Source organism: Colobus angolensis, unplaced genomic scaffold (genome assembly GCF_000951035.1).
Source record: "Colobus angolensis palliatus isolate OR3802 unplaced genomic scaffold, Cang.pa_1.0 Scaffold63, whole genome shotgun sequence".
Taxonomy (NCBI): Eukaryota; Metazoa; Chordata; class Mammalia; order Primates; family Cercopithecidae; genus Colobus; species Colobus angolensis.
Window position 1 is genome coordinate 4,277,644 of NW_012119932.1, and position 23,227 is coordinate 4,300,870.

Genomic DNA, 23,227 nt, shown 5'->3' on the forward strand with positions numbered 1-23,227 from the left:
AAAAAAAAAAAAAATTACAAGAAACAAAAATACAAAAGAATCACAACTTTTTTACCAGCACACAAACTGAACCCTAAAAATAACCAACCAATTAGGTAACTACCAAGTAAAACAAGGTTATAATTAATTAAAATGTTCTTTTGTTTAGCACATTTGGTCTCTATGCCCAAAGAACATAGAGGGATATTTATTTTCACTTTATACCTTTTTCACTAGCACCTAAAAAAATACAAATATATTTGTGAAAATAAGTGTTAGGATCAAAATAAATGAAATATATAATATATGTTATCCCACATACCTCATTTGCCTCTATGTTTGTGTTCCTCAACCCCCACAATAGAAAAAAAAAAAGATATGAAAAGAAAGATAAAGAAGCAAAATATGTTACTAGAACCAACCGAAATCTAAAGGCGTCAGTAAAGACGGCTGTCTGCAGGCCTTTAAAACAATTTTTAATTACCAGGTTCTAGTCCCTTCTCCCCATCCATTCTCCCTCTAAGAAAAACCAAAGTCCTCAGCTGTTATCTCTGATATTTGTCACGAATATTTGGGTTTTTTAAAAGTTAATTACTTTGAAAATTGCTAAGACTAGATTTTGTGTTCTCACCATAAATAAGTAGGTGAGATTTTTAAATTAATTACTGCTTCCTAAGCCTGTTCCGCACATTTAAGCTATTGATATTTGTACATGGGTGGCATAAGAAGAATATTCACAAAAGTTCTGAATTTTAAACTTTTCATTTTATCATTTAATCATTTGATATAAGATAGAAAACAATCGGGCTGCCAGCTCATCTTGAGACCTTGCTTACATTATCTATCTAGTAAAGAGGATACAATCGACTCAATGTTTCCGTCATGTCCACATCAGCCAGCCCCTGCAAGCACTGCTCATCTCTGGCACAGTAAGTTCATCTCCCAACTGCCACAGAGCTGGACAGAAATCAGGTCCACAAGAGAAGGAAGAGTCAACCAGGTAGAAAGCAGCCAACAGAGATTAGAAACAGAGGTATCTGGCAAGACTTTCAGATATTACAAGGAGCCAAAAAAGAATGATGAGATCTTGTACACTTTCCTCCCTCACAGTGTAAAATGCAAGAATCTCTGAAAGTGCTGAGCAGTTGCCAAGCAGTTCCAGCATAAACTGCTGTGTGACCAGAATAAATCCTTTAACCTCTCTACTTCAGTCTCATCATCTACATGACAATCATATCAATAATTTAAAAGTTGTAGAATGTCTAATCAAATGTATTCCTCTTTGCCAGGCTTGAGATAAGCCAAAGTTTACCACAAAGAAACACCTTTTTTTTTTTTTTTTTTTTAGCTAAAGCTCCCAAAATAAACACTTAAAAATCATTTTTGAGCCCAAATGTGGAAGACCATTCACACAAAACACTTCCGCACACTTGCAGCCAGGCTGCTGCTCTCACCTCAGTCCCAAGTGCTGTCATTGTGGCCCCTGTCTCCACAGAAGGCCATTCATTGGAAGCACTCTCCACAGAGCCGCAGGACTTCAGTCACAAGGCCTGAGGGAGGCTGCTGGGGACCAGGGGAGGAAGGCCTGGGACCTCCTGCAGCAGACTCCCTCACCCACCTGAGGCAGCTGAGCCATCAGCTGAGAAAGCCCAGTGGCTGGGGAATCCCACCATCCCTCCTTCCTTGCCCATCACGCTTCCAGCTGGCACAGGCTCTCAAGGCACCCTTTCCAAAAGCAAGACTATTCCTTGGAAACAGTGACAGATTTCATATTGGTTGAATAAATAAATATGTTAATAGAATAACTATACAATATATCTATGTACAAAACTGCACTTGTGCCCCTTACATTTATACAAACTTTTTAAAGTTTAATTTATAAAGTGGGCATGGTAAAAGATTAACAACAATAGCTAATAATAAAAGAGAACAATTATAACAATAGACTAAAAAAAGTTGTGTGAATGAGGAAACAAAAGAAGAATTCTGCAGAGTGGGAAAGGGTTACAAAAAGTAAGAAAAGAGAAAGCCAATCTGAGAAGAATTTTACCTCAGCTGTCAGTAAGGAGCAGGAAAAACTAGAAAGAAATCACTTATTTATCTGCAAAGTCAGAGGTAAACATTGCCATGTGTATTCAATAACTGGTGATTCAATCATAAAATGTAATGATATGATTTGTACACAGTTGGAAAAAAAAAAACCCCACCATTCTGGTTGTCAGCCCAAAGTTCCCTTTGTTTGTCTGTAAAATGCTTCAAAATCTATACATAGAAATAAGTTTTAGAAGTTGTATTTTTCAAATAAGGAAAAGTCAGGTAATGCCCATTGGCTTCTCTCTATAATTATTTTAATTGTGTTTCCTATACACAGAACTTTTTCCTTCTATTGCCCTTAAAGGTACACATTATTTCTTTTGCATCTCAATTTAAGGTTTATATTTCTTAAACTGTCTAACAAACAGTTTTCCACTAATATTCATTAATCTCAACATATTTTGCTTTTAGGAAATCATACAGAAATTAGGTTATTTTCAAAAAACAAACAAAACAAAAGCTGGATGTGGTGGCTCACGCTTGTAATCCAGCACTTTAGGAGGCCGAGGCAGTCGGATTATGAGGTCAGGAGTTCGAGACCCGCCTGACCAACATGGTGAAACCCCATCTCTACTAAAAATACAAAAATTAGCCAGGCATGGTGGGGCGCCCCTGTAATCCCAGGTACTCAGGAAGCTGAAACAGAGAATCCCTTGCACCTGGGAGACGGAGGTTGCAGTAAGCCGAGATCGCACCACTGCATTCCAGCCTGGGTGACAGAGCAAGACACTGTCTCAAAAAACAAAAACAAAAAAAAAAATCAGGTTATTTGGAGGTAAATCCTCCATTTTCATTGATATGGACGTGAGTGATGACTTTTATTGTTTACTAGGTAACAATTCCCTTTATTTCTGAGAAATCTATGCAATAATGTCTTCTGGGAGCTTCTGGGTCCCAGGCCCCTAACTACTGTGAAATATTGAAATTACAGTGGAAATTCCATGTGGGAGCCAGAATATAGCAAGAATTTGGAATGGGACCCCTAAGACAGATCCTGTTTATGAACTATAATCATTTTGCCCCAGACTCAACAAAATGAAGGGGTGGAAATGTTATCTATGGGGCACCTGCTTCAGAGAGTATCTATACAGTTGTCCCTCAAAGCTCTTTTCCAAAGCTCATGTTACAATCTGTAATGTGTCCCTCTGGCATAAAAAAAACTTACTAAATATACTCTTGTAGTTTCCCATGATAACCAGCTTTTGATTTAAAACCCTGCTGTAGTTTTCTCAATCAACATGTACTAAACAATAGTCTTAAGGTAAACATATTTGGAAAATCAAAATCTAGATTTAAGAAAATAATTTAATAATTTGTAATTTAATTTTTAATAATTCTAAGCATGACAACAGTTGTCTTTTTCAACTTGCCTTTATATTGTTTTATTTCTATTTTGTCTGTAATAATGTCACCATTTTAAGAACCAAATTAAATATAACCATAGGAGAGCCTCTTCCTGTTTCTGTTTTGAAGTTCTTCTTCAATACTGTTTCAGGAAGTATTTAGTGAAGCTGTATGGTATAGTAGTTAACATAGGCTTTGGAGTCAGACAGACTCAAATTCCAGTTCCACCATTAATATAATTTTGGATATCCTTTCTAAAGTCCACTTTATTTCTCCATTTAACAGGGAGAGTAATACCTACCCAAGGGTAACTGCAATCAAAATGAGATAATGAGTCTTAAGCACACAGCACAGAGCCAGGCATATACTAATTACTCAATACATAGCAGCTAATATTTTAGACATAGACACACACTGAAAATCTGGAACATGATGAAAAAATTCCTTAATTTTAGCACCTTAGGAAAACAAACACGATTTTTTTGTAATTATATCCACATAAAAACTTATTTTTACATTATTATAATTGTAATACACAATTTTATATCTTTTTAACATTATAATCACTTTTCCATGTTACCATTCAGGTTCATAATTACCTTTTAAATTTATTGCCTGAGATTTCATTAAGTTCCATAATTTATCCACTAAATTTCTGTCAAATATTTGAGGTGTTTAAAATCATGCTATAATAACATTTTCATGAATCTATAGCTTTTCCACCCTGTGGAATTCTTTCCTTAGGATGAATTCTCAAAGCAGGCTTCTTTAGGGTAGCCATAATCTATTTCACAACTTTAATAGTTTTGTCAAACTGCTCTCCACCAGTTTATACAATTTGTAGTTCCTCCACCAATGTGCACACGTCATATTGTCCACTCTAACCTTCAGTATTAATACTAATATGTTACATTTACTGAGTATTTCCATATGCCAAGCACTGATCTAAGTGCTTTACATGTATCACATCATCATCCTCACAACAAATCTCCAGTGTAACAACTATTAGTCATCCTCTTCCGCAGATGAGGAAGCTAAGGCTCAGAAAGTTTATAAGCCATGTCCAAGGTCACACAGCAACTAAATGGTAGTATCTAAACTAAACTCAGACCCTGTCTAATGCCACGGTGCTCTTAATCACCTGGCTATATTGCTGCTTTACTCTTCTGCCACCACCCTCCACTCATGTAACAGGTTAAAAAGATCTTCATTGATGTTTTCATATGCAATTTGTTGATTACTAGCAAAGTTGATCATTTTTACATATGTTTATTTTAAAACTGTATTTTCGTCTTATGTTATTTGTTCATAAGCAACTTCTGTAAGGTGATGGGGAAAATTATGTTCCTCATGTACTTTTTACCAATTGGGTGCGTCGACACAACCCTCTCACAAGAGGCCCAGGTCCCTTCTTGATGACCCCACTGAGCTGTCAGTTTATAGGAGAACATGCTCCTTCTCTTCTTCCTGCCCAGTATGAGTTGAATACCAATATTTTCCAGAAAGTTATGTCTATATCTCCTCAACATCACTCACTCATGATACGTCTCCTGGTTGGTTTGGAACTCCCTATCATGAATGGGCAGGAAGACCAAATGATCCCAAGAGGGTGACTAACTAAAACAATTTTTTATTAGGTTGGTGCAAAAGTAATTGGGGTTTTTGCCATTAATGGCAAAGCCACTTTTGCACCAACCTAATAACTGAACCAATTTACCAAGGCCTTTGAGACTCAAGCCCACTCTCCCATCCCCTGCCACCCCTCTCTCCTTTTCTCCACCTCTTCAAATTTCCCTTCTGTAAGATAAAGACTGAAATATATAGGGTTTTTCTGTTTGTTTGTGAATATATGATCCAAACAACTTGGCCATCATTCAAAATGTACTTCTCATCACATACAGAAACATCATTAAAACCCCATCTATGGTTTACTAAGCAAAACTGGATTTACCTAATAAATCTGAATTGTAATAATCCTATTTTAAAATACGCTTGTGCATATTTTAAATTACCTGCATTATGTCTTGCAATATATCTAAGTGCCCAGGCTGCAGCCTCCTTGACTCCAGGGTCAAAATCTTCCAAGCATATGACCAGTGTATCCAGTGCTCCACAATCAACTATTGCCTGAGCTAGCTGGGGAGAATGTTTACCAACTGCTCGTAACACAAAGGCAGCTGCTTTCTTGTAGAAGCGCTACAAGGGTCAAATAGACAAAACTCAAAATGAATTGAGTACTTAGAAAACCAAAATCTAAAATAGACCAAAACTAACATAAAAATAACATTAATGTAAATAAAGCTCAACAGCTTTTGAATATAAAAGATGAAAAACATCCTGCAAAATAATTTTGATTATTTGATGTGCCCTCATTGCTTCTGTTCAGTAACTAAACTGAAAACAAGGTAGGTTTTACATTGTATTTCAAATGTTTTATCCTGAAGCATGCATTTGGAAATTGTATAAAATTATAAACATACTTTCCACAAATTCGTAAAATAATGAGATTTTATGTATCTATACAATACAATACCAAAATGTATTGTTTGACCCTTGGGAACTCTTAGATTGTTAGCATGTGCAACTAAGCTCACTGTCAACTGACCAATTCATTTCCTTTACTTGCCCTCAGTCTTTAAGCATGGTAGGCCTTTCATGACCTCAACTAATCTTTCTGGTGTCCCCAATTATTCTGAAGTAACAACCATGTTCCAAATAAACAATCATCAAATAAACATAAAGGCAAAACATTCATACATATTTTAAAACTTTTCCTGTCAAATAAATCAACCAAACAATGGGATATAAGTTATTTTCTCTAGAAATGCTTTTTTTAAAGATAAAAGCAAATTACTTACCATTTTGTAAATTTTAAATACTGCTTCATATTTATATTTCCTATAGATACATTGTGTCTGACTAAGGAATGAGTAAATGAAACTAAAACACAAGACTAACATGTTTCTCTTCACATTGCTAAAAAAATTAAATATATAGGAAATATGTGGTTGTGACACTCACTATGGTTTTATGCTTAGCATAATGACACAGTGATGGTCTCCTCTTTCTGTTATTAATAAAACCCACTTAATCCCCTATTTTACATTCTAAGTTTCTATTTCTTCACAGTGACTAGTAAAAAGTGACTAGTTGACTACAGCACCTGTTTTGAAAGCATTCTATTCACTTAGACTATAATATTGATACAATGAAAATTACAGGAGAAAAAAACACATCGAGTATATCTTAACATAGTATACCTTTAAAATCAGTATATGTTGCTAATATAAGAAACATGCTATGTTAGTACTGATGTTTTTGATTTGACATATTTTCTTTAGTTTCTTAAATTATATAAGTAACCAAATTTCTACTAATTTACTCTAAATATTACTGTAGAGCTTTGAAGTAGATTCCCATAATTTTCTTACAAATGTGGGGAAAAAATGGTGATACATTTATTTTTATTACCTTAGCTAATTTGACTTTTTATAGTGCAGAATTATCAAATTTACAGACCATTTATGGGTATCAATAGTCACTATTAATTACAGTGCCTATAACTCACACTTTCTGATCTCATTCCGTCTTTCTCCTAATTTTCACTTCTCCAAAATTCCTAACACTCTTCTCTTCCATTCCTCATCAAAAGAAAGGCCAAAAAAAAACAAAAACAAAAAACAAAAAAACAGCAAAACCACAGGACTTTGTACCTCATAAAGAGGAGATTAAATCTCCTGTGAGAAATGACTTAAAGGCTGGAAGGTGAGGAAGACAGAAGCTAGTGCAAAGGCTTCGTGTTTTCACTGCCTCCTCACTTTTCTGCTCTAGTGTTTTGTCTCTCTACAACTAATTAACATTCATTCAACTTAGAAAACTTCTACTGAAAATCTTTTATGTGGGATACCAGAATACAGACTCTGCTCTCAAAAGAAAGAGCTAAGAGTCCAAGAGGAAGAAAGTCCAACAGTATTTGATGATAGAAGGAATATCCACAAGAAAAATAAAATTTCTGTGACTCCTTGTAGAGCTATAACAGGCATTAGTAAGTGACTCTCTGATCTATAAACATAAGGCAAATTTCTGCACCATTAGGATTTATTTTTATTCTGGCAAAACACACACAACATAAAATTTACCATTTTAACCATTTTAAAGTATACAATTTAGTGGCATTTAGTGCATTCACAATGTTGTGCAACCATCACCACTGTCTAGTTCTAGACTATTATCATCACCCCAACAAGAAACTTCTTACGAATAAAGCAGTCACTTCCCATTCCCTTCTCCTTCCAGCCCCTGGCAACCACTAATCTGCTTCTGTCTCTATGGATTTGCATATTCTGGATAGTTCATATAAATGGAACCATACAATCTGTGGCCTTTTGTGTCTGGCTTCTTGCACTTAGCATAACGTTTTTATGGGTCATCTGTGGTGTAGCATTTATCAGTACTTTATTCCTTTTGTGACTAATAATCCATCGTATGGATACACAACATTTCGTTTACCCATTCATCTGTTGATCGATTTAGGGTGCTTTCACCTTTTGGCTATTGTGGATGCTGCTGCTATGAACATTGGTGTGCAGGCTTTGCTGAAGCATCTGTTTTCAATTCTTTTGGATATATAACTAGGAATAGAATTGCTGAGCCACATGGTAACAAATGTTTCACTGACTGCAGACCTGCCAAAGTGTTTTCACAGTGGTTGCCCCCATTTTACATTCCTACCAGCAATGTATGAAAGTTCCAATTTCTCCATGTCTTCACCAACACTTGTTATTTTCTTTTTATTTTTTATTATAGCCACCCTAGAAGGTATGAAGTGATACCTCATTGTGGTTTTGATTTGCATTTCTTAATGACTAATGCTGTGGAGCATTAGTTTGTACATATTCTTTGGAGAAATGTCTATTCAATTCCTTTGCCCATTTTTCAATTGGCTTATCTTTTTGTTACACAAATAGGAATTTAATCCCAAAGATATGTCAAGAAAGCTCTATCCCTAGGTTACGATAAACTAACAGAATAGAATGAACAGTCCAAAACCTACCTACAGGTGGTCCTTAACTACTGTGAAAACCAAATAGCTGGCACTGTATAGAAATAGAAAGTGGTACCAGATAGGAGGGGGAAAAATGGGGCACTTTTAGGTAGTGCTTAACAGAGTTGACATGCCTATAACTTGGTAAAAAAAGATTTCTCAAACCTTCCATTACACATACTTATTCTCTTCCTCTTTTTGGTTGCTTCTCTAGCCCTTGCCTCAAGGCTGTCTCTCACTATTTCCTTTAACTTGGTTTCACCAGCATATAAGGATTGCTGAGATCAACTATTTGCCTAGGGTCTACATACTTCCCTAAGACAGATCCGATAGCATTGTTTAAAACTCCCATATATAGAAATACTGCTTTATGTATAATTATCCCCTAAAAAATCTGTTTTCTCCTTATATTATCAATAATAGATAAATGGTGGTTATCGGCACCAAAGCAAAATACCCTAAAAATACGATTACATGCAGCTCAGATAATTGGAGATTGTGTTAACCCCCTAATAATTCTGATGCCTACAGGCTTGCAACTGTATCCAAACTGTCACATTTTTAAAGATCTAAAACAAAAAACATATAACTAGTTTTTTAAAATTCTTACATTCTGTTCTGCCAATGAATAAACAAGCTGTGGAAGAATGTCGCACTTCACAACAGCTTCTGCTAGGTCATCATTATAATTGGCCAGTCTCCCAAGAGCCAAAGCAGCAGTCTGTTGAATTGTTGGGACCACATCCAGAAGAAGAGTTCGCAGCAAAGACATTACACCTGAGTTAAATTATGAAAGAATAGAAGTCAGAAAAATTAAAATTAAAAAGCAAAAATACAATTTGGCATATATGCAGACAGTAAAAATAAAGGGAAAAAATCAGTAAAAACAAAACTATTCACTAAAAACTAATGGAAATTTAGAAGTACCTAACTGGCCAAGACACAGAATAATACAAGCTATAATTATTAAACATGCAGTACAGCATGGAAATAAGAAAGGCTTTGGATTTTAGGTAACAATCCCTGATTCAGCAAGTCCTGTCTATATTACCTGATAGGGTTATCATGAGGCCTGCAGAGAAAGGTTGTAGACTATGCTATGATGTCTAGCACAAAAAAGATAGGGCTCCCCCCAGACTTTGCAAATCTTATCTTTCAAGGCTTATTTCAAGGCCTTACCTGCATATTATCTCCAAATAAATGTCTTGGAGATGAGGAAGCATATTACTAGTGCTCATCATATTCATCCAAGGGTTGAATGCATAGTGGGTATATCATCATCATCACCACAACAGCAACAAAGTAAAAGTAGCTTATATTTATCAAGGACTTATATATATAAGCACTGTTCTAAGGACTTTTTTCCATAATAATTCATTTAACTTTTATAACAAAACTATGAAGCAGGCCCTACTATTATGTCTATTTTACAGATGAGAAAATTGAGGCTGAGAAAGGTTGTCACACAACTAATGAATGGTGAAGCAAGGTTATATACTTCATACATTTTTCATTGATAATTGTTAAATAACACATATTGAAAACTGAGGAGGTGGGAAGAGAGATACCAATAGTATTCGTATCATGGTCATTATACTGGATATTCCAGATCTTTCTATTAACTTTGCCTTACTGTAAAATCTGCAAAAGAGTCAACTGCTATTTCTGTTTTAATGATGCTGTTTTAGTCTAAGATTACAAGAAAGGTAATGACAGAATTCAAACTATAACAGAGTACCCCTTGACTTTCTACACTTTAATTTACACCAGTCTAGTCAATTAGATATCATTAAATCTTTTCTTTAAAAACGTATCCCAGTTATACACAAAAGCAAATATTACTGGTATTCTTTTATAGTATTATATGCAGAAACATTTGAAATAGAACAAAAAGAAAACATTTACAATAACATCTAAACACTTGATCTTAGCCAAAGGCCGAGAAACCATTATAGTAATACTTAGGATTAGACTAAAATAAAAAAGTACTAGCAAATAACGTAAGCAGAGAGCAGTAATGCTTATCATAGACACATTTAATGATGTGACCTATGGATTTTCCTAGTTTCCGGTTTTACTTAGTCATTAGTTTTGTGCCTAAGTTGACTAGGTTAGATCATCTTCTATCACCTTTGCAGGTGTGAATACCACGAAGGCTGGTTAGCACTGCAGACACACAGAACCCCCTGCCCACACTTGGGTCATAGCTCATGTTCAACAGATCCAGTGTTCATGGGTGTTGCTTATATATTATTATCTATACTGTTTGCTAGAGATAATTTCTGAAATATCTCACAACAAAAGTTTAAAGCACAGAACAAGGTATTAGCATGACTACTCAATGTTAACATGGGTTATTTCAGGAAAGGTGGATTTAAAACAATTGTCCATCTCTTTGTAGTTTGCTTTATTACTTCATTCATTGTTATTGTTGGTTTTTTACTGGGTAAAACACAAATAAAACAAAAATTACCATTTTAACCATTTTTAGGTTTACAGTTCAGTGGAGTTAAGTACATCCACAATATGTGACCATCACCACTAACTGCCAAACTGTTTTCCCCAGCAGCTCAGCCACTTTACATTCCCATCAGTAAAGTACCAAGGTTCCAATTTCTCTACATCCTTACCAGCACTTGTAATTTTCCATTTTAAAAAAAATAACAGCAGGCTGGGCGCGATGGCTCACACCTGTAATCCCAGCACTTTGGGAGGCCGAGGGGGGCGGATCACGAGGTCAGGAGATCGAGACCATCCTGGCTAACACAGTGAAACCCTATCTCTACCAAAAATACAAAAATAATTAGCCGGGCATGGTGGCGGGCGCCTGCAGTCCCAGCTACTCGAGAGGCTGAGGCAGGAGAATGGCGTTAACCCAAGAGGTGGAGCTTGCAGTAAGCCGAGATCGTGCCACTGCACTCCAGCCTGGGTGACAGAGCTAGGCTCCATCTCAAACAAATAAATAAATAAATAAATAAATAAATAACAGCCATCCGAATGTGGATGAGGTAGTGTCTCACTGTGATTTTGATTTGCATTTCCATAGCACTGATAATGTTGAGCATCTTATCTGCTCATTGGCCATTTGTACATCTTCTTTGAAGAAATGTCAGGCCAAGCCCTGTGACCATTTTTGAATTGGGCACAGGGTTTGGCCTGACATTGTGTTGTCATTATCATCGAGCATTACATGTTTTCATTTTTTGTTTTTTGGTTTTTTGTTTTTTTTTTTTTGAATCATAGCTTTGCTGTGTTGCCTAGGCTGTAGTGCAGTGGTGCAATCATGGCTCACTGCAGCCTCAACCTCTCAGGTTCAAGCAGTCCTCCCACTCAGCCTTACAAATAACTGAGTGCACTGTACCTGGCTAATGTTTTTTATTTTTTGTAGAGATGGAGGTCTTACTATGTTGCCCAGGTTGGTCTCAAACTCCTGGGCTCAAGAGAACCTCCCATCTTGGCCTCCCACAGTGCTGGAATTACAGGCATGAGCCACTGTGCCTGGCCTTACTTCATATTTTTTATAACAAATATGCACTATTATAATTAAAATAAATCAATACTCTAAAAAAGAAAATCTAAATTTGTTAACATATAAAGTTTCATAATAAATGCATGAATGAGGTAAAAAAAAGTATGCTTAGAATAGCTTTAAAGAATCACAATTAAGTTTCATGTTATTTTTTCCTGATTATTCTGGGCTTTTTATTTTGTTTTTGGGGATATATATATATATATACATTTGCCCACTTGATATTTTTATGTAAAGGCAGTGGTTTATCATCTTTTGAAATTTTTCATATTGAATTATATTTTGAATTAAATCTAAAGAACTGTGAACACATATTAAGGATTTAAGAATGAATTAATTTACCTGGCATTCTAATATTTAATTACAAGTGTTTGTTATAGTATTTAATCTACCACAAATCTCCCAATTTTAAAAAATTTTAGTTTATAATTTAGAAGTAAAATATTTTGCCCACTCAAAAAGGTATTAACTATTCCATATACCCAAGGGAGTATTTGTTTTTTCTTTTGAGATGGAGTCTCACTTACTCTGTCACCCAGGCTGGTACCTTCTTGGCCCACTGCAATCTCTGCCTCCCAGGTTCCGTTCCAGTGATTCTTCTGCCTCAGCCTTTTAAGTAGCTGAGATTACAGGCATGCACCACCATGCCCAGCCAATTTTTGTATTTTTAGTAGAGACGGGGCTTCCCCATGTTGGCCAAGCTGGTCTCAAAACTCCTGAGCTCAAGTGATATACCCACCTTGGCCTCCCAAAGTGCCGGGATTACAGGCCTGAGTCCCCACACCTGGCTGGAATTCTCTTTTTTATATATTTTCTCCATGTTTATATTGCATCTGGCTCATTAAATATTAATATAAGGCCAATAAAATGACTCATAATTCTCTTCCTTCTATTTCTATATCCAATGTCAAAGTTAGGCTTATATGTGAAATGTTTCTGCTCTAGTATAATTTTCCTATATTGTTTAGTTTAGACAGTAGCACAGTGAGAATTCTGAAAAATTTTTAAATCTACAAATTTATATAAATAAAAGCTAAAGTGTCCATTTGAAATATCTGTTGGAATAACCTTATTCAATAAATGACCTTCCAAAGGTCATTTTTATTGGAGAAGAAAATAAATTCTCAAAAATGGTACCCCAAATTTCTAGTCCTTAAATTGCCTCTTAGTGTTTCATAATTATCAGTCCCCATGTGCTTCTCTTCCTCTAAAGAGACATGTTTTTACCTCTTACATATATTAAACATGGAGACTTTGTTATTCTAACTACAAGTTCCTCTTAAAAATACAGATAAATATTCAAGGAAACTGCAAAAAAAATGGTGACAATGGAAGGAAGGAAGGAAAGAAGGAAGGAAGGAAGGAAGGAAGGAAGGAAGGAAGGAATATAAAAAGAAATTTTTCTTACCTTCCTGTCCATTAGGTAGCCAGAAATCCATGGTGAGTGAATGCATGGAAATTTACAGTTCACAAATTAAAGTAGTCTGAATAGTTGCCACAATATCTGATAAACAAGGCCTCTAGTAAGGAGCAAATGACATCACTGGGGTTCAGCTGAAGGACTCAACATATACTATGTAATATTATATTCAATACTAAAAATAAGAATTCACATATTAAACTCAATTATCTATAAAAACAATTGCTCTATGAAAACTGATGAAATTATGTGAAAATACTTTTGAAATTTAACTTAAAGATAAATCTTTACAATGCTCCTATACACATAATTTATAGCTTTGAGTTCTTGTCTATTTTTCTTATTCTAGTGCTATACTGAAAACACTACTTTTGTTTTTGTTTTGTTTTGCTTTGTTTTGTTTTGTTTGAGACATGGTTTTGCCATGTTGCCCTGGCTGGTCTTGAACTCCTGGACTCCCAAAGTATTGGGATTACAGGTGTGAGCCACCATACCTGGCCTGAAAACACTGCTTTTAATTCCCACATTGCAATCCAGTTATGAAAAAAACAAAAACAAGAAGCCACTCAAAAACAAACAAACAAACAAATAGCCACACTGATCCTGTCCACAGTCATTCATTCAAAAAAGATATCAGGGCTAACCATGCAGCAAGCAATAGGAATAATATATGACTTAACGTTTCTTGACATCTACTGTCAAGAAACTAATAGTCTAGTGAAGGAGATTATAAAATACCCTCAAAACAATCACAACTTTTTCATTTAATTTGTTATAACACAATGTAGGCCAAATTATTTTATTTTGCATGCCAGTGACACATAGAAATCATCAGGAAGAAAATGTCAAGTTTTTCCAATGACAAAAAACACCTCATTCATTCTTATATTTCAAGCATATAATTTATATACATATTACCTCAGTCTGCTATTTTACAAAGACATTTAACATTGCAACTTTGTTCCTTTAAAAACAAGTATCGCCCCCAACAAGTTTACCTATGTAACAAACCTGCACATGTACCCCTGAACTCAAAATAAAAGTTAAATGAAAAATAAAACAAACAGTATCTGCAAACTGGGCCTTCAGTCCACTTATGTCATAGTAAAGTTATCTTGTTGCCCTGGTTACCTCTAACCTGCTTTGTTAATTTTTTTTATCATGGCAAAATATACATAACAAAATTTATCAATTAAACCATTTTAAATGTACAATTAAGTGGCATTGAGTACATTTACAGTGTTGTGCAACCACCACCACTATCGATGTCCCGAACTTTTTCATTATCCCTAACAGAAACTCCATACCCAGCTGTGTGCTGTGGCTCATACCTTTAATCCCAGCACTTTGGGAGGCTGAGGCAGGAGAATCACTTGAACCGGGGAGGTGGAGGTTGCAGTGGGCAGAGACAGTGCCACTGCACTCCAACCTGGGTGACAGAGTGAATGAGACTCCATCTCAAAAAAAATCAATCATAAAGTTATAAAATATGTTAGATATTTGTTACTATAAATTTTACAAAGCTTTAAAAATTCAAATTCCAACAATATGCTTCATTTTAATCTAAAGCTACATTCTATGCAACCACTTACTATGAAACTGCTACTACAGTTCATTTAAGTTTTACAACAAGTGATTTTTGCACAAAATTAACCAATTACACAGTAGAGGATTCACCTTTCACTGTCAATATTACCATCTGACTCAGGCATTCTTTCTGGGGTCCAATAAGAAAGAATATAATAGAAACTTCATGCTTTACAAACAGAAGGAAGCTTACATGACTGCCCATGTTGACAGACAACAGAGTAAGGAGGTTAAAAGGATTAATCTAGAGGAAAACTAATTAGATTCAAATCTGGACTCTGCCACTTCTTAGCTGAGGGACCTTGGCAAGACTACTTAACATCTCTGTGCCTCAGTTCCCTCAAATTCTAGGACTACTCACACAGTTATTGTGAGAATTAGATAAAGTTTCTAAGGTGCTAGGAAGATTAGAACAAAATAAACACCATCAAGTGCTTGATAAATAAAAATGCTAAAGAAATCAGTTCCCTAAATGTACTATATTTTCATCAACATGATTTTATTATTAGTGAATGACTCATTAATTAATACCATCCATTGTAATGAAGAACTATTAAAAGTTCAGTGGCCCCTGGGGAATTCTTGAATTGGTTGATTTGGTTTCTTTCAGCCTTTATTGATTATATACCTCTGGCCATTGTTCCTGCATTTGATTAAGAAATCACAGATTTTAGTATCGCATATCTATTTGCCTTGTTTTCTTGAAATACTTCTTCAGACATAAAGTCAATTGTGATTTAGGGCATTATCCCTCATAACACACAAAAAGTCCTGTAATTTATTTAAAGTGTCAGAATGAATCACAAAAAGTATGGCCTTTTTACATAGAATTCAATTGTAATAGTAAATAATTCAAGAAACTATTATGAGCAAGAATAATCTATTTTCTCCTTTGAAATTTATTCTCATTAGCTATAGTATCTTCCAAGTTTTGTTTGGTGATTCAGTGTTGATTCGGTTGTTTGTGAGTAAAGGACTACCATATCTGATACAACATTTTTGAGTGGGAAGGGCTGAGAGGAAGATGAGATGGGGACCAGCACATCATAAATTCATTCACTTATTTAGCAAACACTTATATAGCATTTCCCATGTGCCAGGTACCTCTCTAAGAAATTTACAAATAGTAACCCATGTAACCCTCATTACAATCCAGTGAGGTAGATGCTCTTCACGGCTCGAGTCTATGCTCTCCCGTTTCTCCTCCCTGCTATCTATCACAGCCCATTTGCCAAGAAAAACTGGCCTATGAACCAGGTTTGGAATGTATACCAAAGGGTATAGTCTGTTGAATTCATATTATTTCTACCATTAGCATTAATCATAACTGTCTTCCATTGGTACTATATGAAACCAAAATTTAATTCATTTTTTCAGTGCAACTGTCTGACTCTTTTCTTTTTTTTTTTTTTTGAGATGGAGTCTTACTCTGTCACCCAGGCTGGAGTGCAGTGGCACGATCTCAACTCACTAAAACCTCCGCCTCCCAGGCGCCTCAGCCTCCCGAGTAGCTGGGATTACAGGCACCAACCACACCTGGCTAATTTTTGTATTTTTAGTAGAGATGGGGTTTTACCATGTTGGCCAGGCTGGTCTCGAACTCCTAACCTCAGGTGATCCACTCACCTTGGCCTCCCAAAATGCTGGGATTACAGGCATGAGCCACCATGCCTGGCCAGCTGTCTCTTGATTAGGTCCCAGCCATCACTGTCTGTCTGTGAGATTCTCAACTGAGTAAGAAGATTTAGAACATGAAAGCTATGCAAAGTTGGATTTGCATTATACTCTAGATAAAATGAGTAGAACTTAACATATTTACAATTACATGAGGAAATATAAAATGGGCTTTTAATATACTTTTCAAATGAACATGTTAGTTCCACATATCCAAATCTTTCTTTCCAGCTATCTCTCTCCTGAGCCCTAGCACTGTACATCACCATAGTCACTGATGCATGGATATCCCAGACACGCTTCAACCACTGAAGAGTAAAATCACCATTTCTCTCTGCTCTTTGCATTCTTTCTCTACAGATGAATGGTGCTAATGTGTCCAAGCAACCAGAAGTTCAGGAGTCATCTTGAAGTAATCTCTCACCTTACCTGCCCCAACCCCTACTCACTCCTAAGTCACCGAGTCCTGCAGATGTTACCTCTTTAATATTTCTTATCCAACATGACTGCTATAGCAAAAATGAGCACCCACTCTCCTGATCCTGATTTAACCCCCTCCTATCTACTCTCCAAAACACTGCTAAAATTGCCTTTCTAAAACACAAAGTGGATCCCATGATTCTCCCAATTAAAACACTTCAATGGCTTTTCATCAATTTCAGGAGAAATCTAAACTTCATATGAGGCCCTTCATAATTAGGCTTGTTTCTTCTCCAACCATGACTGACTCTCCTCTTCTTGCCCTATTATCCTGAGCTCCAGTCATACTAAACATTGGCCTTTTCCATCAGCACAACCTTTTCTCTTGTCTTCGTGCCTTTAGACATAATGTTCCCTCTACCTGAATGCCATTTCACCTGGCTAACTCCCAGGAAATTCAGCACAGTATCTGTGTGATTATATACCTCCTCCTAGAAGTCTCCCTTGAACGATATCCCTCATTCCCAAATCTTGAGTAAGGTGCCCTTAGAATAAACAATAATTTATTTATATGTCTCTCCATTAGCAAATAAGCCACTTCAGCACAGGGAATATGCCTCCTATTTTTGCAGGGTCAGCATCTAAACATCCATCTGGCACTTGGACATTCAATAAATGTTAATTGAATAATGAATAAACCAGCTGTGAAAATTAATGTGCAATTTTATCTCTTTTCCGGTAAATTTTAGTTAAAATAAAAGCAAAATCAGTAATATTGTGTTCACAGTTATTTTCTTTTTAGGTACAAGAAGTCAGGTACGTGCATAGCACTATTAACATAAATTCATAAAGCTTTAAGGAACTCAAATGGGTCATTCAAACTGTTTCCTCACCTAAAATCACCCCATACTGTGTAGATAAAACTCTATTTTAATTTGAAAGTCTTTTTAGAAAGCTGCCAATGTTGAATTAGTCCTGTCTTCTTTTACTAATGTGTTTTCTCTTTTACAGTAAATTCCTAATTACATCCATCTGTTTGCAGAAGACTGAAATCAGGAATGGGGCAGCACAGAGAATAAACAGGACAGTACTAACAGGATTATCTGCTCCAAGAGTTTTCATGGGTAACATGTCAAGAGAAAATGTATGGAAGGCAATCAGTTTGAAAAATCTATCTTTAGATAGAATTAATGTTTTATTTTATTCACACTTCACTACTCTAAAATATTTGAAATAGTTTACTCCAAAATATTAATATATGTACACAAAGGTACGTACACAGTACCATCTCCCCTACGTAGTGGGGAGGAGAACTGATATTTTATCAGAAATGTAGGTTAAAGATAGCTGCTGTAACTGAGTTCTGAACAGAGCACTGTTTCCTGACAGCAAAAGTAAAAAGGAAAACATTTTGTGAAATAAAAATAAGCAGGAACATGTTTTTCCTGAGATTTCATATCTAGCACCTATATATTATATATTATACCTATATCATGTAATACTTAATAAATATTTTGTTGCTGGGTGTGGTGGCTCACACCTGTAATCCCAGCACTTTGGGAGGCCCAGGTGGGCAGATCACCTGAGGTCAGGAGTTCAAGACCAGCCTGGTGAAACCCCGTCTCTACTAAGAATACAAAAATTAGCCGGGTGTGGTGGCACACGCCTGTAATCCAAGCTACTAGGAAGGCTGAGGCAGGAGAATCACTTGAACCCAGGAGAGTGAGCAGAGATCACACCATTGCACTCCAGCCTGGGTGACAAGAGTGAAACTCCGTTTCAAAAACATAAATAAATAAATAAATATTTGTTGAATATACAATTATATCTTCATATTACAAATTTAACAAGATAGACAATGTCTTCACAGATTTATAGCAGCTACTGGAAAATCTAAGCATCTATTTTTTAAAATAATCCCTCAATTTTTTTAAAAAAGGGGGATATATTATTAAACTAAGTCTACAAAGACATTTATATGGGAAACTAATATAATCTAGCCTATGAATATACTTTAATAGTGATTCTAACTTGACACAGGTATAGAACACAGAATATTTAGAAAAGTGAATAGAGATCATTTCATTTAGACACACACACGCGCGCGCACACAAATATCACTTGTTTTCAGCAAGAATTTTAACACAAACTGAATAAACAATAAATTTTAAATTGAGCCATCCTTATGAAAGAAAGCATGGAGTATATGGGAAAATCAAGATTTCACTTGGAAAATTAGGGAGGCCTGACTTGTATTCGCACAGGCCATTCCACCCACTACAAGACAAGGCCAAATTTTTTCCGAGGATGTAGCCCTGAATTTCTCCTAAGGCCAGTACAACCACTCAATAGAAATCCCAAAGTTCTGCCCCCATGAACAAAAAGTACTTCACACAAAGCATGATTAAAAAGCAAGAAATGTTAAGTATATACTCACATCAATCAACAAACACCAAGTGCCTCCCACTTCACTGTATTCTACCCCTGGGTATTCCAGGAGAGCAGTCAGTGAGTCACAGGCAGCTGACGGCCCAGGGCTCTGAAAAATTCTCCTCTAGCCTGCACTTCATGCAGACAGGGTCTCAGTCCAAGGTAGTCTCTGCAGGACTACCTTGGTTCCCAACTTCCAGTGGATTACAAACTTTCCTCTGGGTGCATTTAAAGAGCTCCTGGTTTGGTAAGATTCTAATTAGAAACCCAAGGAAGCCTATAAGGCCCTCTGGAGATCTGAGGCCAGCTTAAACACTAAATACTACTCCCACTCCCTGAAACCTGCAGGAATTTATCAATTAAAGTTAGCCTTCTGCATCTGGCCTCCACTCAAACTCCCACAATAGTCCTCAAGGAGACCTCCAAAGCCACCAAATTTCCCAGTTATTGGACAGCCATTGGTACTCAAATACCTAAAGACAGCACTTGTTTCAACAGTTAAAACCAAGGTTTATTAGGAATTCCTAGAATCACATAAAATAGTTTACTAATACGTACAAGTTAAGGTAGAAAGAGCACAGAATGAGGCAGTATTAAAAATGAGTTCTAGTTCCAGTTTGGGTCCTAACTCACTTTGTGAAGAGAACAATTATCCAACCTGTGGATGTGAAAACAATTACTACTTCAAAAAACTTTTCTTCGTCATTCAGTTACTCCTTCCTTCATCCTAAATCATTTTAATTATGCTATGCATGGAATTTATGCATAGCATAATGGGGTTAGTGGAGTTAGTGGGGAAAACAGAAATACTGGGAGCAAGGGTAGCATAAATTGAGAGATTTAATTTACTGTGAGGGTTCAGGCAAGATTTCCTTGAGGAATCAGCACCAAAACAGAGCCATAAAGACTGAGTAGAAATTAGTTAGTCAAATAAGTATAGGGAAAGATTCCAGGCAGAAGTGCAAAGGTCCTGAAACCTCATTCAAATGTAAAGTAGGATTATGGCATACCTAAATAACTTTTCAAAAACTTTTGAAAATATCAAAACTTTAATCTATAAAATTTAACCTATGAAATTTGCTATTTGTAAGCTTCACCTTTCTTATAGGCTCATCTACAGTTTGGATTTTTTTTAATTGTCCATTTTTTTCCTAAGGAAACAATGAGAGCCTAACCCTGACTCTATTATTTTCTACCATGTACCAATGCTTAGCTAACAAAACAGATCAATGCTCATGTAGGAACAATGGTTTGGAACACTGAATAAAACTCTGACTTAAGCTTTTGTTTTTAGAACATATTGTTTGGTGCATACAAAATCAGGATGTGTATAGTTCCCTGGCATATTTTCCACGTAAGCATATGGAACAAACCTCTCTATCCCTATCTTTTAAAAAGAAGTTAGTGTTTTGAGTTAATTATCGTTCACATTCACAACTGCTAAGGCTCCTTTTATACCAAAAAAAAAAAAAGTCAAACTTAAATAGCATGATTGGTTTAATTTTTTGTAGTTGCTTTGTTAATTTTCTTTTGTTTCAATATCCTTTGAAACAGCAGGTTTGTAAGAGGATCATAACACATGTACATATCAAGGTATGTCTTAAATACATGATAAATGCTTACTCAGGGTTTTTCCTTCTCATAGCATATTAAGAGGTACTAGATAGTTAATCTGGAGCTTTTATCCTGCTCCAGATACATGTAATCTAAAATTACTTTATGTCAACAACATATTTGACTTATTTTCTTGAATTCTGAACCCATTAAATTGACTCAATCTGAAAATTAGCTTCATACAGGTGCACATGTAAAGTGTTATACAAACTTATTTATTCCTACTCTTCTGAAAATGTTCATAACTACTGATTTGCTATGTTTTACTATAGGTTGTAATATGTGAAATTTTGAGTAATATTTTAAACTTTACCCCACTTATATAAATAGCTGGTTCAGGAAAAGTTTATTTTATATAGCTAAGTTTAAAAGTCATTTTCTTGGAGCTTTTATTAGTGTATTTCGAAAGACCTCCTAAACAGAACTAAAAGTGGCCTGGTATTCCAATAAGCCACAAAACATGTTTTTTTATATTTTATAACTAACAAAACACCTCCAATTGCTGAAATTTTACATTTGGTAGAAGCAACAATGTATTGTCTCTACTATTATAGTCATGTGTTACTAATTATTCAGACAGGGGACGTATCAAAATTTGTTTTTAAATAGCTGCAAGAGGTAATGGTTCGAATATAGAATTTGAGAGTACACAAAGAAATTTTATAACAGACATTAAACTTTTTAATTGTTCATATATGTTCTTTTAATTTAGAAGGAATAAAACCTCAGTGAGAAAAAAAAAAAACACCTCAAGGTTATAGATGCTTTGTACACAGTTCTTTCTAGTAATAATTTTGCTTAGAAATCAAACTTACTGCCCAGGCATGGTGGCTCATGCCTGTAATCCCAGCACTTTGGGAGGCTGAGGTGGGTGGATCATTTGAGGTCAGGAGTTCAAGACCAGCCTAGCCAACATGGTGAAACCCCCTTCTCTACTAAAAAAATATATATATATACAAAAATTAGCCAGGCGTGGTGGCACACATCCATAATCCCAGCTACTTGGGAAGCTGAGGCAGGAGAATCACTTGAGCCTGAGAGGCAGAGGTTGCACTGAGCCGTGATAGTGCCACTGCACTCCAGTCTGGGCAACAGAGTGAAACCCTGTCTCAAAAACAAACAAACAAAAACAAAAAAAGAAAGAAATCAAACTTACTGTTTTCCAAATAACTCTGAAGAAAAGATCTTGCAACATACTTTATCTGCTTTGGCAATTACTTTGGACATATTTAATAAGGCAAATTCTCTTATTAGCATATCAAAAACACAATAAAAAAGATCAGAGACTTGAAATAAATACTCCACTGACAATTTTCACCTTTAATATTCCTTTCACATAGAATAATTTGAAATATTCTTAATGAGGGAATTACTGGTTTGATCATGATCCCTATATGGAAAATATTTTTTATATTATCTTGGATCCATGATATACATTTACTTAGCATATTGGAGGGAAAAGTGAGAAAACAAACAAAATCTTCCTAGATATGTAAACAGTATGTCAAAGTCAGGAGTAAAATGCATTGGTATCTTAAGCTACCAAAATGAAGGCATTTGACTGAAAAAATGGTTGATCATAATGTAGAATTGATTTATACATACTGAGGCTCATTCTAAAGCACTTTTAAATCCATTGTAATTTTTTAAAAGAACAAAATCATTTGAATGGTTAATTGACTATTAAGAAAGAAAACTGGCCTGGCTGGGCAAGGTGGCTCACGCCTGTAATCCCAGCACTTTGGGAGACCAAGGCGGGTGGATCACGAGGTCAAGAGATCGAGACCATCCTGGCCAACATGGTGAAACCCTGTCTCTACTAAAAATACAAAAATTAGCTGGGTGTAGCGATGTGCACCTGTAGTCCCAGCTACTCAGGAGGCTGAGGCAGGAAAATCGCTTGAACCTGGGAGGTGGAGGTTGTAGTGAGCCAAGATCATGCCACTGCACTCCAGCCTGGCAACAGAGCAAGACTCTGTCTCAAAGAAAAAAAAAAGAAAGAAAAGTTTTCATAACAAAGCTTACCGGTTATTTTTTAATCAAAAGAATAAATACATTGAAATATTCATTATGTCTCTGTTTAAAATTGCTA

General features: G+C 35.7%; 1 protein-coding gene across 4 annotated transcripts in view; it reads right to left on the minus strand.

The window, feature by feature from the left end:
* SPAG6 (sperm associated antigen 6) overlaps nucleotides 1-23,227 on the minus strand; it is a 62,955-nt gene that overhangs the window by 37,346 nt on the left and 2,382 nt on the right. For 3 of the 4 annotated variants that reach the window (XM_011963851.1, XM_011963847.1, XM_011963850.1), the window contains 2 exons: nucleotides 9,072-9,238; nucleotides 5,430-5,613 (listed from right to left, as the gene is read on the minus strand). In XM_011963851.1, coding sequence (XP_011819241.1) covers nucleotides 5,430-5,613; nucleotides 9,072-9,238 — 351 coding nt within the window. Of the gene's footprint in view, nucleotides 1-5,429; nucleotides 5,614-9,071; nucleotides 9,239-13,398; nucleotides 13,511-14,741; nucleotides 14,868-22,993; nucleotides 23,111-23,227 lie in introns of all 4 variants that reach the window. The other variant, XM_011963848.1, reaches the window with a different exon arrangement.